At 36.4% G+C, this 15,886-nt stretch overlaps 1 protein-coding gene across 7 annotated transcripts in view; it reads right to left on the bottom strand.

Annotated features, from left to right (window-relative positions):
- The window catches only part of LOC125653814 (dynein axonemal heavy chain 3-like), an 86,071-nt gene extending 71,073 nt beyond the window's left edge, over nt 1-14,998 (bottom strand). For 4 of the 7 annotated variants that reach the window (XM_056143554.1, XM_056143557.1, XM_056143556.1 and 1 more), the window contains exons 1-11: nt 14,548-14,997; nt 8,167-8,325; nt 6,872-7,013; nt 5,850-5,988; nt 5,395-5,499; nt 4,800-4,930; nt 3,813-4,008; nt 2,443-2,649; nt 1,420-1,673; nt 1,006-1,210; nt 262-465 (exon numbers count right to left, since the gene is read on the bottom strand). In XM_056143554.1, coding sequence (XP_055999529.1) covers nt 262-465; nt 1,006-1,210; nt 1,420-1,673; nt 2,443-2,649; nt 3,813-4,008; nt 4,800-4,930; nt 5,395-5,499; nt 5,850-5,988; nt 6,872-7,013; nt 8,167-8,325; nt 14,548-14,773 — 1,968 coding nt within the window. In that variant the 5' untranslated portion in view covers nt 14,774-14,997. Of the gene's footprint in view, nt 1-261; nt 466-1,005; nt 1,211-1,419; nt 1,674-2,442; nt 2,650-3,812; nt 4,009-4,799; nt 4,931-5,394; nt 5,500-5,849; nt 5,989-6,871; nt 7,014-8,166; nt 8,326-14,547 lie in introns of all 7 variants that reach the window. The other 3 variants (XM_056143553.1, XM_056143552.1, XM_056143551.1) reach the window with 1 other exon arrangement.
- Nucleotides 14,999-15,886: the final 888 nt, after the last annotated feature.

A 15,886-nucleotide genomic window follows, 5' to 3' on the forward strand; every position in this document is an offset into this window, starting at 1 on the left:
GGCTGTGAGATTCCAGAGTTCCCTACCTTTAGCTGAAGCTGTACTCGGACTCTGAGGTCCTGTAGTTCCTTACCTTTAGTTGAAGTTGTACCCTGGCTGTGAGATTCCAGAGTTCCCTACCTTTAGCTGAAGCTGTACTCGGACTCTGAGGTCCTGTAGTTCCTTACCTTTAGTTGAAGTTGTACCCTGACTGTGAGATTCCAGAGTTCCCTACCTTTAGCTGAAGCTGTACTCGGACTCTGAGGTCCTGTAGTTCCTTACCTTTAGCTGCAACAGTTCCCCCACTTTGAGGTTCTCTACATAGTTCTGCATCTGGACCAGTTCCTCTGTGTTCTCTGCCTGCTGGGCCACCTTCTTCACCATGGTATCATACTGCTTACAAATCCCCTTGTTGAAGTTTCGACTCATGTTCGCAATGTTGGTGACCATTATGTCTATCAGATATCTGGCTTTCTTTATCAACCACTGTAATTTGAAATCCATGGTTCAAATAGCTATCAAAATTTACAGGGCATATTTTTCTCTCTCGCATTTTAATAGCGAGCGAAGCTCGCGTTGCGATGAGCTCGCTCCAATGATTACGCAATTGAGTCACGTGGTTTGCTCTTCATCAGCTGAAAAATGATGGGGACTACCCATAATGCCTCCGGAAAAATGTTGCCGTCACTGCGGTATACTTCATTGACAATCCCGTAATTAAAATAATTAGATTGTTTAGAAAGTACAATTAATGTTTTTAAATTCCGGACAAGCTTTCTCATAGCTTCAAACATTTTGTTCTTGCTTGGTTTGAGAGAAGAAAAAACATTGCAGCTAATATGACGTCACAATTTGTATCTGTTTACACCAAGTGCATTATATTTCTCGCGTTAAATGAAGAGGCGGATAAAAGTCGTGTTGCAAAATGTTAATGAGCTTCGCTCGTCTCAACGATCACACCGTACAACATATTATAATAAATAAATGAATTATTCTTTTAACATAATTACTTTTGACATGAATTACCTGGTTGATATGGTTACAGTCAAGGTAAAACAGATGCATTGGGATGGTGACAGGAAGTGAGCCAACAGCTGAGACCAACTTCTTAAGTTTCTCGATTTCCTGTCTGTACTCCCGTAGAGGGCGCTCTTTACTGATGAACTTTTTCACCTTGTTTTCTGTCTCCACGGCAATGAGGTATTTATATGGATTATACACTGAGGTGTAACTGAAATAAAAAGCTCTCATAAAATTCCCTCACACATAGCTGCCATCATTAACTTTTATACTCATTATTCTAACCTTCAACAGACTTCTCTAGGTATCATTTTCCTTATTTTGAACATAAATTTCCAATGAAAATTTGGACTTTCAAGTTGAAGTCAAAGAAAAACTGAAGTCATACCATTACATAGAATAGAAAGAATATACAATTACGTGTTTGGGCCATGACTGTTTCCCATGATGACCACGCGGATCTGCTCCTTGGCTTTATCCACCAGTTCCTCCTCTATTTCCACACTCTTGATGGTGGAAATTTGTAGATCCTCCACTGACTGAAACAGAAGGTGTTCAATCCGAGGCAGCTCTTTCACGCTGATAGTCATGTGATCAATGATCAAACAGAAGAAATCACAGACATCCGGGAAACTAGGTTTGAAAGTAATATCAACTTTTTCCACATCTTCTTGCTGCAAAAACAATAGAAAATTCTACGCTTGACGACACATATGACATACTTTCTTTGCATCGAAAAAACAATACAAAGCATGTACTCCCTATGTAATATTTTCACTTGCATAAGATGTATGTGTACCAAGTCTAATGGTTCCTGCCCAAACGAATTGGTCTGCATCCTGCTATTACAACCTTGACCTTTGACCTTAAGAAGCAATAAGCATCATCCACTTGGCATAAAGTGTATGTGTACAAAGTTTGACGGTCCTAGCCCCAACAGTTCGATTTGTATACTGCCTCCAATGTTTTCCTACTAAATGATAATGTGACCTTGACCTTGAAAAATAATAGGCATCTTCCTCTCCTCATGGTAATCAAATGTACCAAGTTTCAATATCCTGGAGCTTACGGTTCAGTTTGTATCCTGCCTACAAGGTTTTCCAACTAAGTGATACTGCGACCTTGACCTTTGACCTTGAAAAACAATAGGGATCTTCCTCTCATCATGGTGATCAAAGGTACCAAGTTGTACTATCCTGGAGCTTATGGTTCGGTCTGTATCCTGCCAACAAGGTCCAGACAGACAGACGGACGACGCCATAACATAATACGTCCCGTCTTTGACGGGCATATAAAAATGGGTCAGTTTGTTTTTAATTTGCTATATTTGACATAACACATTTTTATATCTCTGCAATTGTTTTGAAACTTGCATTGGCATGAAAAATATATTTGAAAACATAAATGTGTGTCAAAGAAAGCCCAGAAAGTTCATTTGATTACCAAAAAGAAGTGGACGATGTGAATTTTAGTGGGCAGGGCCAATCCACCGAACAGTTTGTATTCTCCCACATAGCTATTGCCGTCATTATACTCTTCTATCAAATCCACCAGGTCATATATCGAATTTATTACACAGCTTCTTAATAAATTTGACATCAAAGAGGCAATACTGTTGAAGAACTTGTCCATTTTCTTCATACGCTGCACCTAGATTAAGAAAAATGAAAACCATTATAAAATGAACTATTAAGTACATTTAATATTATAATTCTGAAATATACTCTACATATATGTACCTAAAAATGTAAAACATGGCTTTCTTTTACAGAAGTAACTCAAGCTTATCTGACATTTTAAAAAAACAACCTCAGATATCAAAGTTTTTTACAACATCTTTCAACGCTCTTCAAATTTCCAAAATACACTAAAATACGTGTGTTATGGCCTTTAAAGTGCCCAATGTCTGGTGCTAGGTGTACTTTCTTATTTTCACTCTTAAGTAGACCAACAGGGGTATATTTCGTCCAGGGATATTTAAGCAACACTTCAGATTTGTGAGAAAAGCCCATTAGTCAATACCACAACCTGACAATTTGTCTTTTACATAGATGACTTTTTAAAGTGAATAATGGGATATGATTTCTAAACATACCACTACAAAAAAGGTTAACCATCAATACTCAAGACCTTCAAATTTTTAAAGAAAAAATCAAAATGTCTGATTGATTCATATTTGAATAATGCAGTAAATTAACTGTTCAATTTGTACATCAGAATATCGTATAAGTGGAATTTTAGGGCAGACACAAATTTAGCGATTTTTAAGCAGACACAAATTTAGCGATTTTAAGCAGACACAAATTTAGCAATTTTTAAGCAGACACAAATTTAGAGATTTTCCCATATAAATGGGTAGAGATATTTAACGAAAGCTAATTTTAGCGACTTTATAATTCCAGAAAAGATAACTTTTACCTCAGATTTGGAATGGATTGTAAGCGAAATTGAATTTTAGCGATCTTATTACTTTTGCTAATAATGTCAAAATTGAGTCCTCGCTACAAATTCTGCTTATAGTTCGGTAGTTCTGAGATGACATTTTCGGTATTTTTAGAATCCCCTACCTGATCTTTCACCAGTATGATGTAAACACTTATAACAATTTAAGATGATGTACACACTTATAACAATTTAAGATGATGGCTCTCATCACCAGTATGATGTAAACATTTATAACAATTTAAGATGATGGCTCTCATCACCTCTTCCTTTCCACAATCTTTCAAGAAATAGATCCACTTAACTTTATTTTTTAAAAATATTTTCAATGGAACGAAATTAGAAATTATAGATCCACCCTTCAAACTTACTGGATCTTGTGGCATCCACTCCTCCACCGTGTCGCGATGGCTGTCCACGATTTCACAAACCTCTGGCAGCCACTGGTACCGCAGCGTTTCCGAGGCAGTCTTACTGGACTGCTTGATGTTTTTGTAGAAATTCTCCATAGTAAGTGGCATGACCTCTCTCAGGTGAGGGATGTCAATAAGTCTAAAATCTCCGTACCTAGAAAAAGGAAATTCACATTATCCAACATTGTTTAATCCATGGAAATTGGTTATACAGGGGGTGGGGGTTAAGGCAAACAAACATGAACATATCAATTGGCAAGTAAACATCATCCATGTAAAAGAATATCATAAAAATCAAAACGCAAAATGCTCTACTGGTGACTGCATCTACTTCACTACGATCCACCTCTTGCCTTGTCGGATCTCCGTCACTTACATATTGCAGCATCAAAATCTATATTTTCAAATTTTTATGTTGTGTAATAATTACAATTGCCAGGGCCGTCAATCTCTTTGAATTGGGTCCAATAAACGAACCCATCCCAATAGGGAAAATCCCCCAAAATTCCCAATTTACTTATCCAGAAATTCCCAACATCACAAACTGTTACATTGTGTGTATAAAAAAAATTAAATCGTATTAGTTTCATTTTTACTTATAACTTCTCGCGCATTTTCGACAACGCCCGAAAAGTTGCACGTCAAGAGACCTCTAGTCTCTTTACAGATTGGCAGCCAGGTGATCAAATGAAAAATAAAACCTAACTGAACTTACTCTGTTGTATTTGTCTTTACCCAAGAACAATCAATTTATGTTTTGATAATTTAAGTAAATTTTCCCAATTTGACCCAAAACGTTGATAATTTTCCCCATTTAATGGGACCCGGACCAAAAAGGACAGTGACAGCCCTGATTGCAGTGAAGGATGAACAGGCCCATCGCCCATTGCGTTCAGTAAGTAAACTGGAAACTTAAAAAAAAATTGGGCAACAAGTATCACTCACTTGGTTTGGAAGTGAAACAGGATGGTGTACATGACTGGATGTGTTATAAAAAGGTCGTTCTTCATGAAATCCCTAGTTCTGTTGACCATCTCATGCCAGGGGTACTGATGTCTGCCAGCCGAGTTAGAAGGCTGCAACAGAAACATTCTATAAAGATTCCTTTGAAAAGGGTACAAAAGATAGTTCTAAAAATGATCAAACAATTGTTTTGTGTTATACAATCAACATGCTTCTTTTGTACATTATATTTTCTGTACATATCAACCTTTGAAGTGCGACCTTCACTAGCATTGTGTATTCTTTGCCTTTCATGCAGAATCAGGACAAAAGACATTTTTTAAAAGCAACTGAGGAAAGATCAATCATCCTATGTATATTTAAACAAAACACTGCATGCCTACATTTCATCTTTATCTCTTACATATATTATTCAAGCCAAACCTGCTTTCTAAACACTCATTTATTGATAGAAAATTATCATTCAAACTATCCATTTTATCGGTTCCTTCTCACAAACCACCCCTGTGTGAAAACACAAGCTTTCAGACATTCCTGTGAGACAACACAAGCTATCAGACATTCCAGGTCGCCTCACCTTGGCAGGTACAGGTATTCCTAGTCGGTCCTGCTCCGTGGCATCCAATAAAATGTAGTCCAGTATAGCCTTCTTAATGGCGGACCGTCTGTCCTCCTCCATTTCCTACAAATCGAAACATTGCACTTATTTACTATTTAATCTTAATACATTAAGGAGTGACTTTGCGAGATCTTTGTAACACATGTAGTATTTTTTCAAATCATTACGCTCTCTCAGTCGCATGCTTTAAACTAGTTCATAATCCATTCATAGTCAATATGAACAGATTGTGTCGCGTGCTGAAATTGGTTGGTTCATAGAGGAAAATGCGATTTTTAATATAAATATATAGCGTTAACTGTCTGTTAAACTTTACTCATATTCATGAAACTGGGTCCAGACTGACGACACATTAAATGAATCTTATATAACTGCTAAATCCTTACAATGGATCCCATCACTAGATTACGTACCCTAAGAAACCTGCGTTTGGCACTTGGAACGGCCTGTCGTAAGGTTTTAGGAACCAGTTCAAAGATACCCTGAACGGTGTCGGTTTCGACCTGACTGACCATGCTGGATTCTATGGCTTTCTCAATCAGCTGGTAATACCTGTAAAAATCCCCCCCAAAACGCCATTACAACTCTAGGTATCAATATTTTGTCAAATATGTACAAAGCAGATTTAATCACACCTAACAATGATGTCCTAAGATCTCTCACCCACGACTATGACACATTTCTTTCTATACCCTGACAACATTGCTAACATTATGCTGCATACTGTACATCACTTATATTTCATGACCATGTTGTTGTGCTGTATTTACGTGACATTGTTTTTGCATACGTTTGATACCTATAATCACCAAAAAAAAAAACCTATTTTTGCATCACGGCAACCATACGAATTTGTAATATGATTTGGAACAATTAAAGCACTGAAGACGAATTCTTTCCATCAGACATAAATCTTAATTTAGAATGCGATATATTTTCACAAGGTTTGTACAATAGAATATGATCAAGGTGAGTGACAACAAGATGGTTCTCACACCCTGGTCATGGTGGCTCAGTGGTTAAGGCTTTCCCTTAGTGATCAGGAGGTATTGGGTATCAGCCCCGCTTGTAACTTAGCTGTGTCAAACCTACCACATAAAAATAGGTAGTTACTGCTCCTTGCCCTAACACTCGGTAATTAGAAGTGAGAATCACAAATATTTCAAATGAGGCCTTCAAAACTGAGGTCCCATGTCACAGCAGGCTTTGGCATGTTAAAAAACCCTTATTGCTAACGCCCTGAGCACTTCAATGGGGACATCTCAATGAGTGGAAAATTCTCAAAAGGACATAAATTAAATAAGCAAGCACACCCAGTGACTCTATCAATACATCATTATATCCATGGCTATGATTCAGCCAAAAAGATATGACTTCAAGGCATCCATAAATATTTTCTCACAGACATCATATAAAACCCCAGTTGTTTATTTACCGTGGCTGGTCCTCCTCGTTTGGTGTGCTGGGTCGGGACAAACCATGCGTAGAGAAGTAGAAGGGAGGGAACTCCACCTTCAGGACAGAACGAACGTAATCATCGTGCCCATCGTATGACATCATCTCATCGTCATCCTCATCTACAAGCACATCACAAAAACCGGGGAAGAATGAAGTCTGGAAATTGTTTCTGAGAAAATAACTCGATAAATAGACTTGTTTCTTGGCTGTGGTTTATCATTGGTCACTAATTTGATACAGAAAGATTCCTTATATGAGAGTTATTACTCACTAGAAAGCCTCTCTCTGGCTTTCATTCATTTATTACTGATTTATATTGTTTATAAAGTCCTTCAGGGTAAAAGACTGAAGCTCGAAATTTGATGTAATCGATGAAATTGACAATGAATGGCGATTACAACCAAATCAAGTACTCATATGACATCAGTCCACATCCCTCACAACCCCTACGATGAATGAAATCTTCCTCCATTTTATTTTTTATTCAGAGCTTATTTAATTACAGTAAAATATTTATAAAAAGATTTTTTTAATATCCATAATTCATCATATCCACACTATAATCTCGAAATTTTGCACTGTTTGATAAAAAATGAATTGTCGTTTTAGGTATGCAATATATATCATGTAATTTACAACAGTACCATATAACTAAAACATTCACTATTCCGCAGACGTTTCCAGTTCATCCTCTCAATATCATTCTAAAACCACATAACGCACTGTAACACATGATAGCCATCAATTTAAGATAAACCCAAATATAACAGTATATATATATATATATATGATAATGCAAACCTCATTTATAGCAAGTTCATGTGGATTTCCTACATTCTATCTATTGCCCTATTTCATCCATCATGAAATTTATTCATTTAAAGACTACTTTCCTACAAACTACAGATCTCCTTAAATGTTGGGTCATCTATCATGAAATTTATTCATTTAAAGACTACTTTCCTACAAACTACAGATCTCCTTAAATGTTGGGTCGTCTCAGCTGAATCAACATGATCAATATTCAATTTCCTACAAAATATTTTTTTTTACAACCAATATTTTCCCTATGTTAAGATAAACGTTCCTCTTTTATCAATGTATACAAAGATTCTTTTTTACTTGAATGAGACCTGCAATAAATAGTCTAAACACACGCATCTACAGTAGCCATTAAGGATTTCCCTCCACTCCGCTTCCCTGAAAACCCTAGCGAAGACGAAACCCACGTACAAACAATGAATTTATCTCCGTTAATGATACTATACGTACCTTCATCGAGTTCCCCCTCGGAGTTTTCGTCCACTTGTGACACCTCCGGGGCAAACCCTGAGGCGGGCCTTCCACTGTCCGTAGTCTCGTCCACACTGACCGTGCTATCCTGACCATGCCCGTTTCTCTGTGTGGAACTGTCTGCTATACTGTGAGTTCCTATTTATGAAGAAGAGAGTACCTCAGATCTTTAGACAGTTGACTCAGAGTCAGTATTATAAAACTAATCTTTAAGGTGGATCACTATACGTGCCGTGAAAGAGTTTATCAAATCACCACAAAATGGTTTAATCATGAAAGTTTTGATGAGGAATAAGTACAGATGTCAAAAAAAAAGAAGAAAGAAAATCATGCTATTTTACATTTTAAAAACATGACTTTGAAAAAAAGGCAATAAATATAAACAAAAGACACTAGAGGATTTGAACTCGGGGATCTGCGGACTAGTAACCGCAGATACCTGATACACTGAGCTACAATGATAGACAAGTAAATCGATCAGAACAAACAATGTCACAAAACATTTCAATCGGCATCTTGTGACATAAAGTGTTGGTGTAGTGAGCCACCTTAAATCTATTCTGAATAACGATGAAAATAATGCTGATGTGAATTCAAACTAGAGGCCACCAAGTTCAGAATCTGGTTGGAGGATTCATAATACATTATTCATTAGTACTGATTGTATGTTCAAAAATGGGCATGTTTGATATACTGCGCAACCTGAATAGATATTGAAACTATTATATTTGCTGATGTAATTTGTCTGTGAATGAGTTCTACATATGCTTAACTCAGTGCCATATAACCTTCCTTTAGAGACCCGGTTTAGGGTCAAGACAAACTTTCAGGTCTCGGGTCCCAGGTCATGATTTAAAGCAACCTCTGTACTCAAGTATGCATTGAGTCTTTCTTCAATATGAACTAACAAGGCCTGCACAAAAATTTCCTATTGAATGTCCGAATGACCTTGGGTCAGCATAGTAATATCCTTTGGGACATAGTAAGGATCCTCCATGTTTTAAGATCAGGTTTTCAAATAAATTTTTCTTTTAATCATAAAGGAAAGGTCAACAAATAATTCCATTGACTTTACTTTCCATTTAACCTTGACCTTATCCAAATGACCTTGTGATGCTTTAAGCTAATCACACCATCAGGCCATTACATTTTCTTTCTAAATATGAGCCTCTGATATAGTATTTTGTTCAACATTTAGCACTTTGATCGTGGGGCTTGCTATAGAACGTCTTCCTAATTAAATCAATAATTAATTATACATTTACTGTGCATTGTATATTAAGGGAAATTTTCTGCTCTATGTTGTTTCACCTAGATGCATCAAAAGTCATTTTCATCCCATAATAAATCTTCAAAGTTGTTTTTTTTCATTTTTGCTAATTCAGAACTAAATTCAATGCAGTTTCAAATTTGCCCATGCACTAAGGGAGTGCGTTTGAGATCGCCATTCCCGTTTTTAAAGTCACGAACGAAGAGAACATGTACGCACAAACATGTTCTGGCTCTTCGACCACACTTCCTACAGAGGTGGTGTGAGTTCTTGCACCTCGAACCCACTCTCTGGTTGCATACTCGGCGTTCAGGATCAACAGGAATTTGTACTTGTGCAAAGTGTGGCAATTTCGAACGCACTCAGGATGAGTCGATCATGAAATGGTCAATAATAAAATGGGGGCAAAATTTCCTCTGTACATGCAGAATCAAACTGCAATCATAGCTGGATGTATATTCACAAAATAAATTTAAAGTGTTCTCCCGCTAACACCTTCAGGGCAGGAATCTCAAATTTCACAATTGTGATCCCTTATAAAGCGTAAACATATTAGTATTAAAATTTCTAAAACTTGAATGGTTGAAGCTTCAGTGGAGAAATGAAATATATTGAAAAATATACACATGCACGTTACGAAAAACAAATGTTGCACGACACCAGAGAGTGATCACATACAATAGGTCATCTGAGGAACTCAGGTGACCCAAATTCAAAGCTTGATGTAACCATGCAGAATTTCTAAACAATAAGAGTTAATGGGCAGACAACCCAATGTGCACCTCACTCAGTAAAAGGAAATGTGCTAGAAACTTCTGTAGGATGATGACTTTGCATTGTACACAAAAAATGTTTGCATTTAAAAATAATTTTAAACAAAATTTTAATCATGACTAACTTGTATTTGCATATTCAGATAATTCAACAACTTTCAATGACTTTGCAAAATAATACTAAATCCTAATATAAAACAATTTCATGAAATAATCTAATTGAGAGTTGATTTATTTCTAAAGATTGTCAATGCAGGTGTACTCAGCATGTTTATAAGAAGCCATATTAAACATGGCAGCAAACTTTCCAACACTGGCCCTATTTATAAAAGCTCTGAAAAATCTCTCTACTTTACAGGATATAAGAATAAATATCTCTTCCTCCTTTATAAATTTACAAAACAGATTAATTTTTATGGACCTTTAAATTTAGTTTTTAATGAAATTACTCTCAAGCGTTTTAAACCACAGGTTAAAAAGCTCGTAAAAATTCTTATCTTTTCAATAGTTGTGTACACAGAGCATATTTATGCTATGGAGAGAAAAAAAGGGGGTCACTGCAAAGAAAATACTTGTACATATTTCATTTTTTAAAAAACAGCTTTCCTATGGGAAAGTCTACTTATGTTTTGCTTGACTTCTTTTTAGAAGTTTTTCAGAATTTTTCAAAACTTTAAGATCAATTCAACTATTCATAAAACAAATCACAATCCATCTAAATTAACTTGAACAAGCTCCATTAGAAATAATTATTTTCAAACTGTTCTGAGACATCACCATCTTAAACCTTAGGTTTCATAACATTTTGTGAAATACAAATTGTTGTTTTCGTGGCTATGGTAGCTACATCACAAATACATTTGAAGTAGCTGTTCTTCCTTGAAAGTTTTCTGTGCTTTGTATCAATAAAACTGAATTATTTAACAACTCCGTGAAATTTAATGCCTATGAAAATTAATGATATTGCTGAATGGGTTGAATAACAGTGAAATCTTAATCAAAATGTACTTTTTAAAAATTGATGTCTCCCGAATATTAAACCAGGTTCTTCAAATGAAACGATCACTGTATCTTGTGAACATGATTAACAATGATATCAAATAAATGTCAGAAAGTTTGAAATACAAAATAAATACCAAATGCGAGATCAAATTCATACACGTTCAAAGAGTTTTTGGTCAACATTACCGCAATAAATCTCCTTAACAAGAGAATCTGATTCTATTGGGTGACAAGATGAATTTCCTATATGTACAGATATATTTAAATGTAATGCGAAATGCGTCATATTAATGTGAACTCGAGCAGTTAATAACTGGACATCAAAAAACATTGAATAACATACTCCATAGGACTTTATAAATACCACCACAACGATCACTTGGGAAGACACCAATAAGAAATATCGAAAAATAGTATTTCCTCCCCCTGACATCAATGACTGAATGATAAACCCATCAAAAGAATACAGCTTGTCAATGGGGAACTGATTGAAATGCTAGAAATATATCGCACCTCATTTAAAAGTAAATGAGGGATTAAGCTGCGAGGGTTTTGTACTCATGGCGTCTAGTACACAATATGAACACTGTGCGTTACTGGGTGCCTTTCAAATTTAGTGTATCTGTCAATTTCATGTGAGAACTTTATCAACGAAAAACTTTGATTACTGACAGCTTGGTCGCAGATACCGTGACACTTTAAACATTTCTCACCGAGTAAAACTACACGTAGAATATTGAAATTCATCACAGGTGTAAAATTCTGTATCAATAATTACATGATAATCTATAAAGTATATAAACTACAACACCATTCCCGTTAACAAAATTCACACTTATCGTCATATAGATATAAATTTATCTACTGATTAAATGGATTGACAGATTAATTAATGCATTTCATTTCAAACAATGCACTTTAAAGTTTGGGAAGTATAATACGTAATGTTGTTTCATCCTTTTATCAACACAGTTTGAAGGCAGATAACAGGGGCATAAAACAGCGACAAACCCTCCCCACGACTTCCATGAAGTGCACACATAAAACGTCAGTATAGGTATATAGTTTCCTGGTGACTGTCAAGTGTTGGGTAAATTTCCACATACTCTCGACAAAAACGAACCAATTTAATTTGATTGAAACCAGTTAACTAACAAAACCAAAACCAAAAAAAAAACCTCTCCTTCTTTCAAGAGTGCATTCTACCTAATGAAACTGAACTTACAAGTGACAGACAGTGTGCTATTTAGTCTTACTGTTACGATGTCGGGTGGCTACACAGTCACAATACTAAAGTATACCAAGCCTCAATACAAGTGATTCATATAGTATATTCTATATCATATGCTGGGAAGATGGATTTATGCAGATTTTGTTAAATCTTTATATCGAATGTTACGCAAAATTATGCATACGCATGCATCAGATACATGTACATAGGACAGGTGAGGAACCACGGAACACTACGCAATGCTAGCTAGGAGCAACATCAAAACCAGGTTTAAACCCATCTCCAAAAATATTTAGAAGACTGATGATTGAGCAGTATATATATATACATTTGAAATTTGATTCATAAATTTTAAAGGTGAAAGAATCTCTCCCAGTCATTTAAGGCTATCCCCATCAATCAAAGATACTCGACAACTATACCATAGTATATCTCACTATGGGGTCTACAAGGCAATAACTCACCAAACACATCCAAAGCCTTATACATACAAATGCTAAACTGTTTTCCCATTTTCAAATCATTTCCATTAAAACAATCTCCAGCCTTTGAGATCTTGTGTTACAATATCATGAGATGATATTCAGACAGGTTACAAATGCTCAGGATTTCAACTACAATTGTAGTTCCAAAAGTTGGCTTTCTCTCTGCACTTTCAGAACTAAGAAACAGAAATATTCAACATGTGTACCGACTCTTATTGAAAACTGCCTTATATATCTCTCACTTCTCATATCAACCATACTTCTTGCTGACACCGTATCTGTGTAATGGAAAATTTTGCAAAACTTTCGGCAAAAATAAGAGACAGGTTATTCAAACAACAGAACAATGGAAACAAACAGGGAGAAAACAACGTATAAAGATATACTCTTTGATGTTCCGATTCCACTTGAGCGTGTTTAAAGTAGTGTTCTTTCATTGTAGTTCAGTAGCACTGCATGTCTCCCGGAGAATTTCACAACATGGATTTCTTCCCTTCTTACAAGATTTAATGTTTTTTGTGACACATGAATACCCCTCACAGTAGCTATTGTGTGAATGAGTGTCATTGTTTTATTGTGTGAATGAGTGTCATTGTGTGAATGAGTGTCATTGTTTTATTGTGGGAATGAGTCTCACTCACTCACTCACACTCCCACACCCATACTCACCCTCTCACACCCACTCTCACACCCATACTCACCCACTCTCACACCCATACTCACTCACCCACTCACACCCATACTCTCCCACTCACACACTCTCACAGCCATACACCCACTTACACAGCTATACTCACCCACTCACACACACTCTCACACCCATACTCACCCACTCACACCCATACTCACCCACTCTCACACCCATACCCACCCACTCACACACACTCTCTCACACCCATACCCACCCACTCCCACACCCATACTCACCCTCTCAAACCCATACCCACCCACTCACACACACTCTCACACCCATACTCACCCACCCACACCCACTCATACACACTCTCACATCCATACTCACCCACTCACACACCCATACTCACCCACTTACACACATTCTCACACCCACACTCACTAATGGTACTAAACTAAATTCACATAGTATTCACCAAGACCCCCCCCCCCCCCCCCCCCCTACAACTAAACATGATGAAGTTGAAACTAATCGATTAACGAATAAAAACATAAGTATAAAAACACTCTCTTTACCTTTTCTACTGTTTATTCACAAATGAAAGTGTACATTAAAACTATGAAAATGTTCATTGAAATGTAATATTGTGTGGTTTTTAACAGACATTTACATTTGTCTTTTTACACTAAAGTGTAATTGATGTCGGATGACAGTAACTTACAGCAGATTTTTAGCTCCCCCCCCCCCCCCCCCCCCCAAAAAAAAAAACTAATTGAATTTAGATTTTTATCTGACATCGACCTTTTGATCTAACCCCTAATAAAAACATCCCTACACAACAGAGAAAAAGGGTGTTATGTACATACATATGATTACAGTGTCGTGCTACTTTAACTTTCCCAACTCAATCTTTATACCAGCACTTTCTAAAGAAAGTTCAGGTATGTTGTTTTTTTGGGACATACCATTGACATAGCTGCTGTATCCCGTGTCACTCTGACTGATAGAGGGCGCCACCTGGGCTTTTGACAAACTTCCGTTGATTGGTGGTAGTGTTGTCTCACGGTAAGTGGCACTATGGAGACCATTGCCATTGGGGATCTCAGGAAGAACAATGTCGGAGTCAGGGTGGATGATTTTTCCAGTGTCAAGGTTAATGAGAGCATGGAAGCTGAGAAAAAAACAAATCATGTCATTATCAGGTACCGTTACACTTAATTACTACATTAAATCATTAATATCATTACATCTTTACATTAATGGACCATCTACATTATTACATTTTCACATCACAACAGACAAAATTATATCATTATAGTGTTACATTTTTAATATCGTGATTCAACACACTTTCTAACCATCTCTGCACGCACGAATTCACTATACTTTGGGGTCTTTAATCAGATTAGATATAAGTTTACAATTCCACTATCATATGAATAAAAAAAAAAAGAAAATCAAAGTTTAATAAGATGATATATCTTTTTTTATTTTTAGAACATAGCATGTACTTGTGAAATATTATGCCACTGAGTCTGACCAGGATTTGCTATGGAAAATTTGAACTAGACACATGACCTTCATCTATTCTGTCAAACAGTTCTTAGCTAACCTTCACCTAGATGTCTGTCAAATGGCTCTGACCTTCACCTATATCAGTCAAATGGCTCTGACCTTCACCTATATCAGTCAAATGGCTCTGACCTTCACCTATATCAGTCAAATGGCTCTGACCTTCACCTAGATGTCTGTCAAATGGCTCTGACCTTCACCTATATCAGTCAAATGGCTCTGACCTTCATCTATATCTGTCAAATAACTCTGACCTTCACCTTACATTTCATCAAGTATGAAATATAGTTCAAGATTTTTGCTCAAGGTTGAAGTTGCAAACAGACGGACATACCAAAAACAATGTGTCACCCCATCTTTGATCTCCGGGGCATAAAAACATTTAAATCTGGTTCTATTCTTACTAAGCCATACATCATCATAATTCTAAAATGTATGGTAAACATTCACTCAATTTCATCATCTCGAACGTGACCTGGCAATTTGATTAAGGCCATCGCTTCCTGTTTAATAATGCATCAAGAAATAATGTCTAAGAAAACCCCACTCTATAAAAAAAAACCTTTAACTCTAATTAAATGTCAGTCTTTACGTACCACTATACAAAGCTGTGACATCAATTATTCATCAGATCACCTGATTACCGAGGAGATACTGATCAATATTGAAAGAGATCTGGGAAACTTTACTGGACTTCCGAACACCAAGAAATCTGTACACTGCATTTTATTC

Source organism: Ostrea edulis, chromosome 7, assembly GCF_947568905.1.
Source record: "Ostrea edulis chromosome 7, xbOstEdul1.1, whole genome shotgun sequence".
Classification (NCBI taxonomy): Eukaryota; Metazoa; Mollusca; class Bivalvia; order Ostreida; family Ostreidae; genus Ostrea; species Ostrea edulis.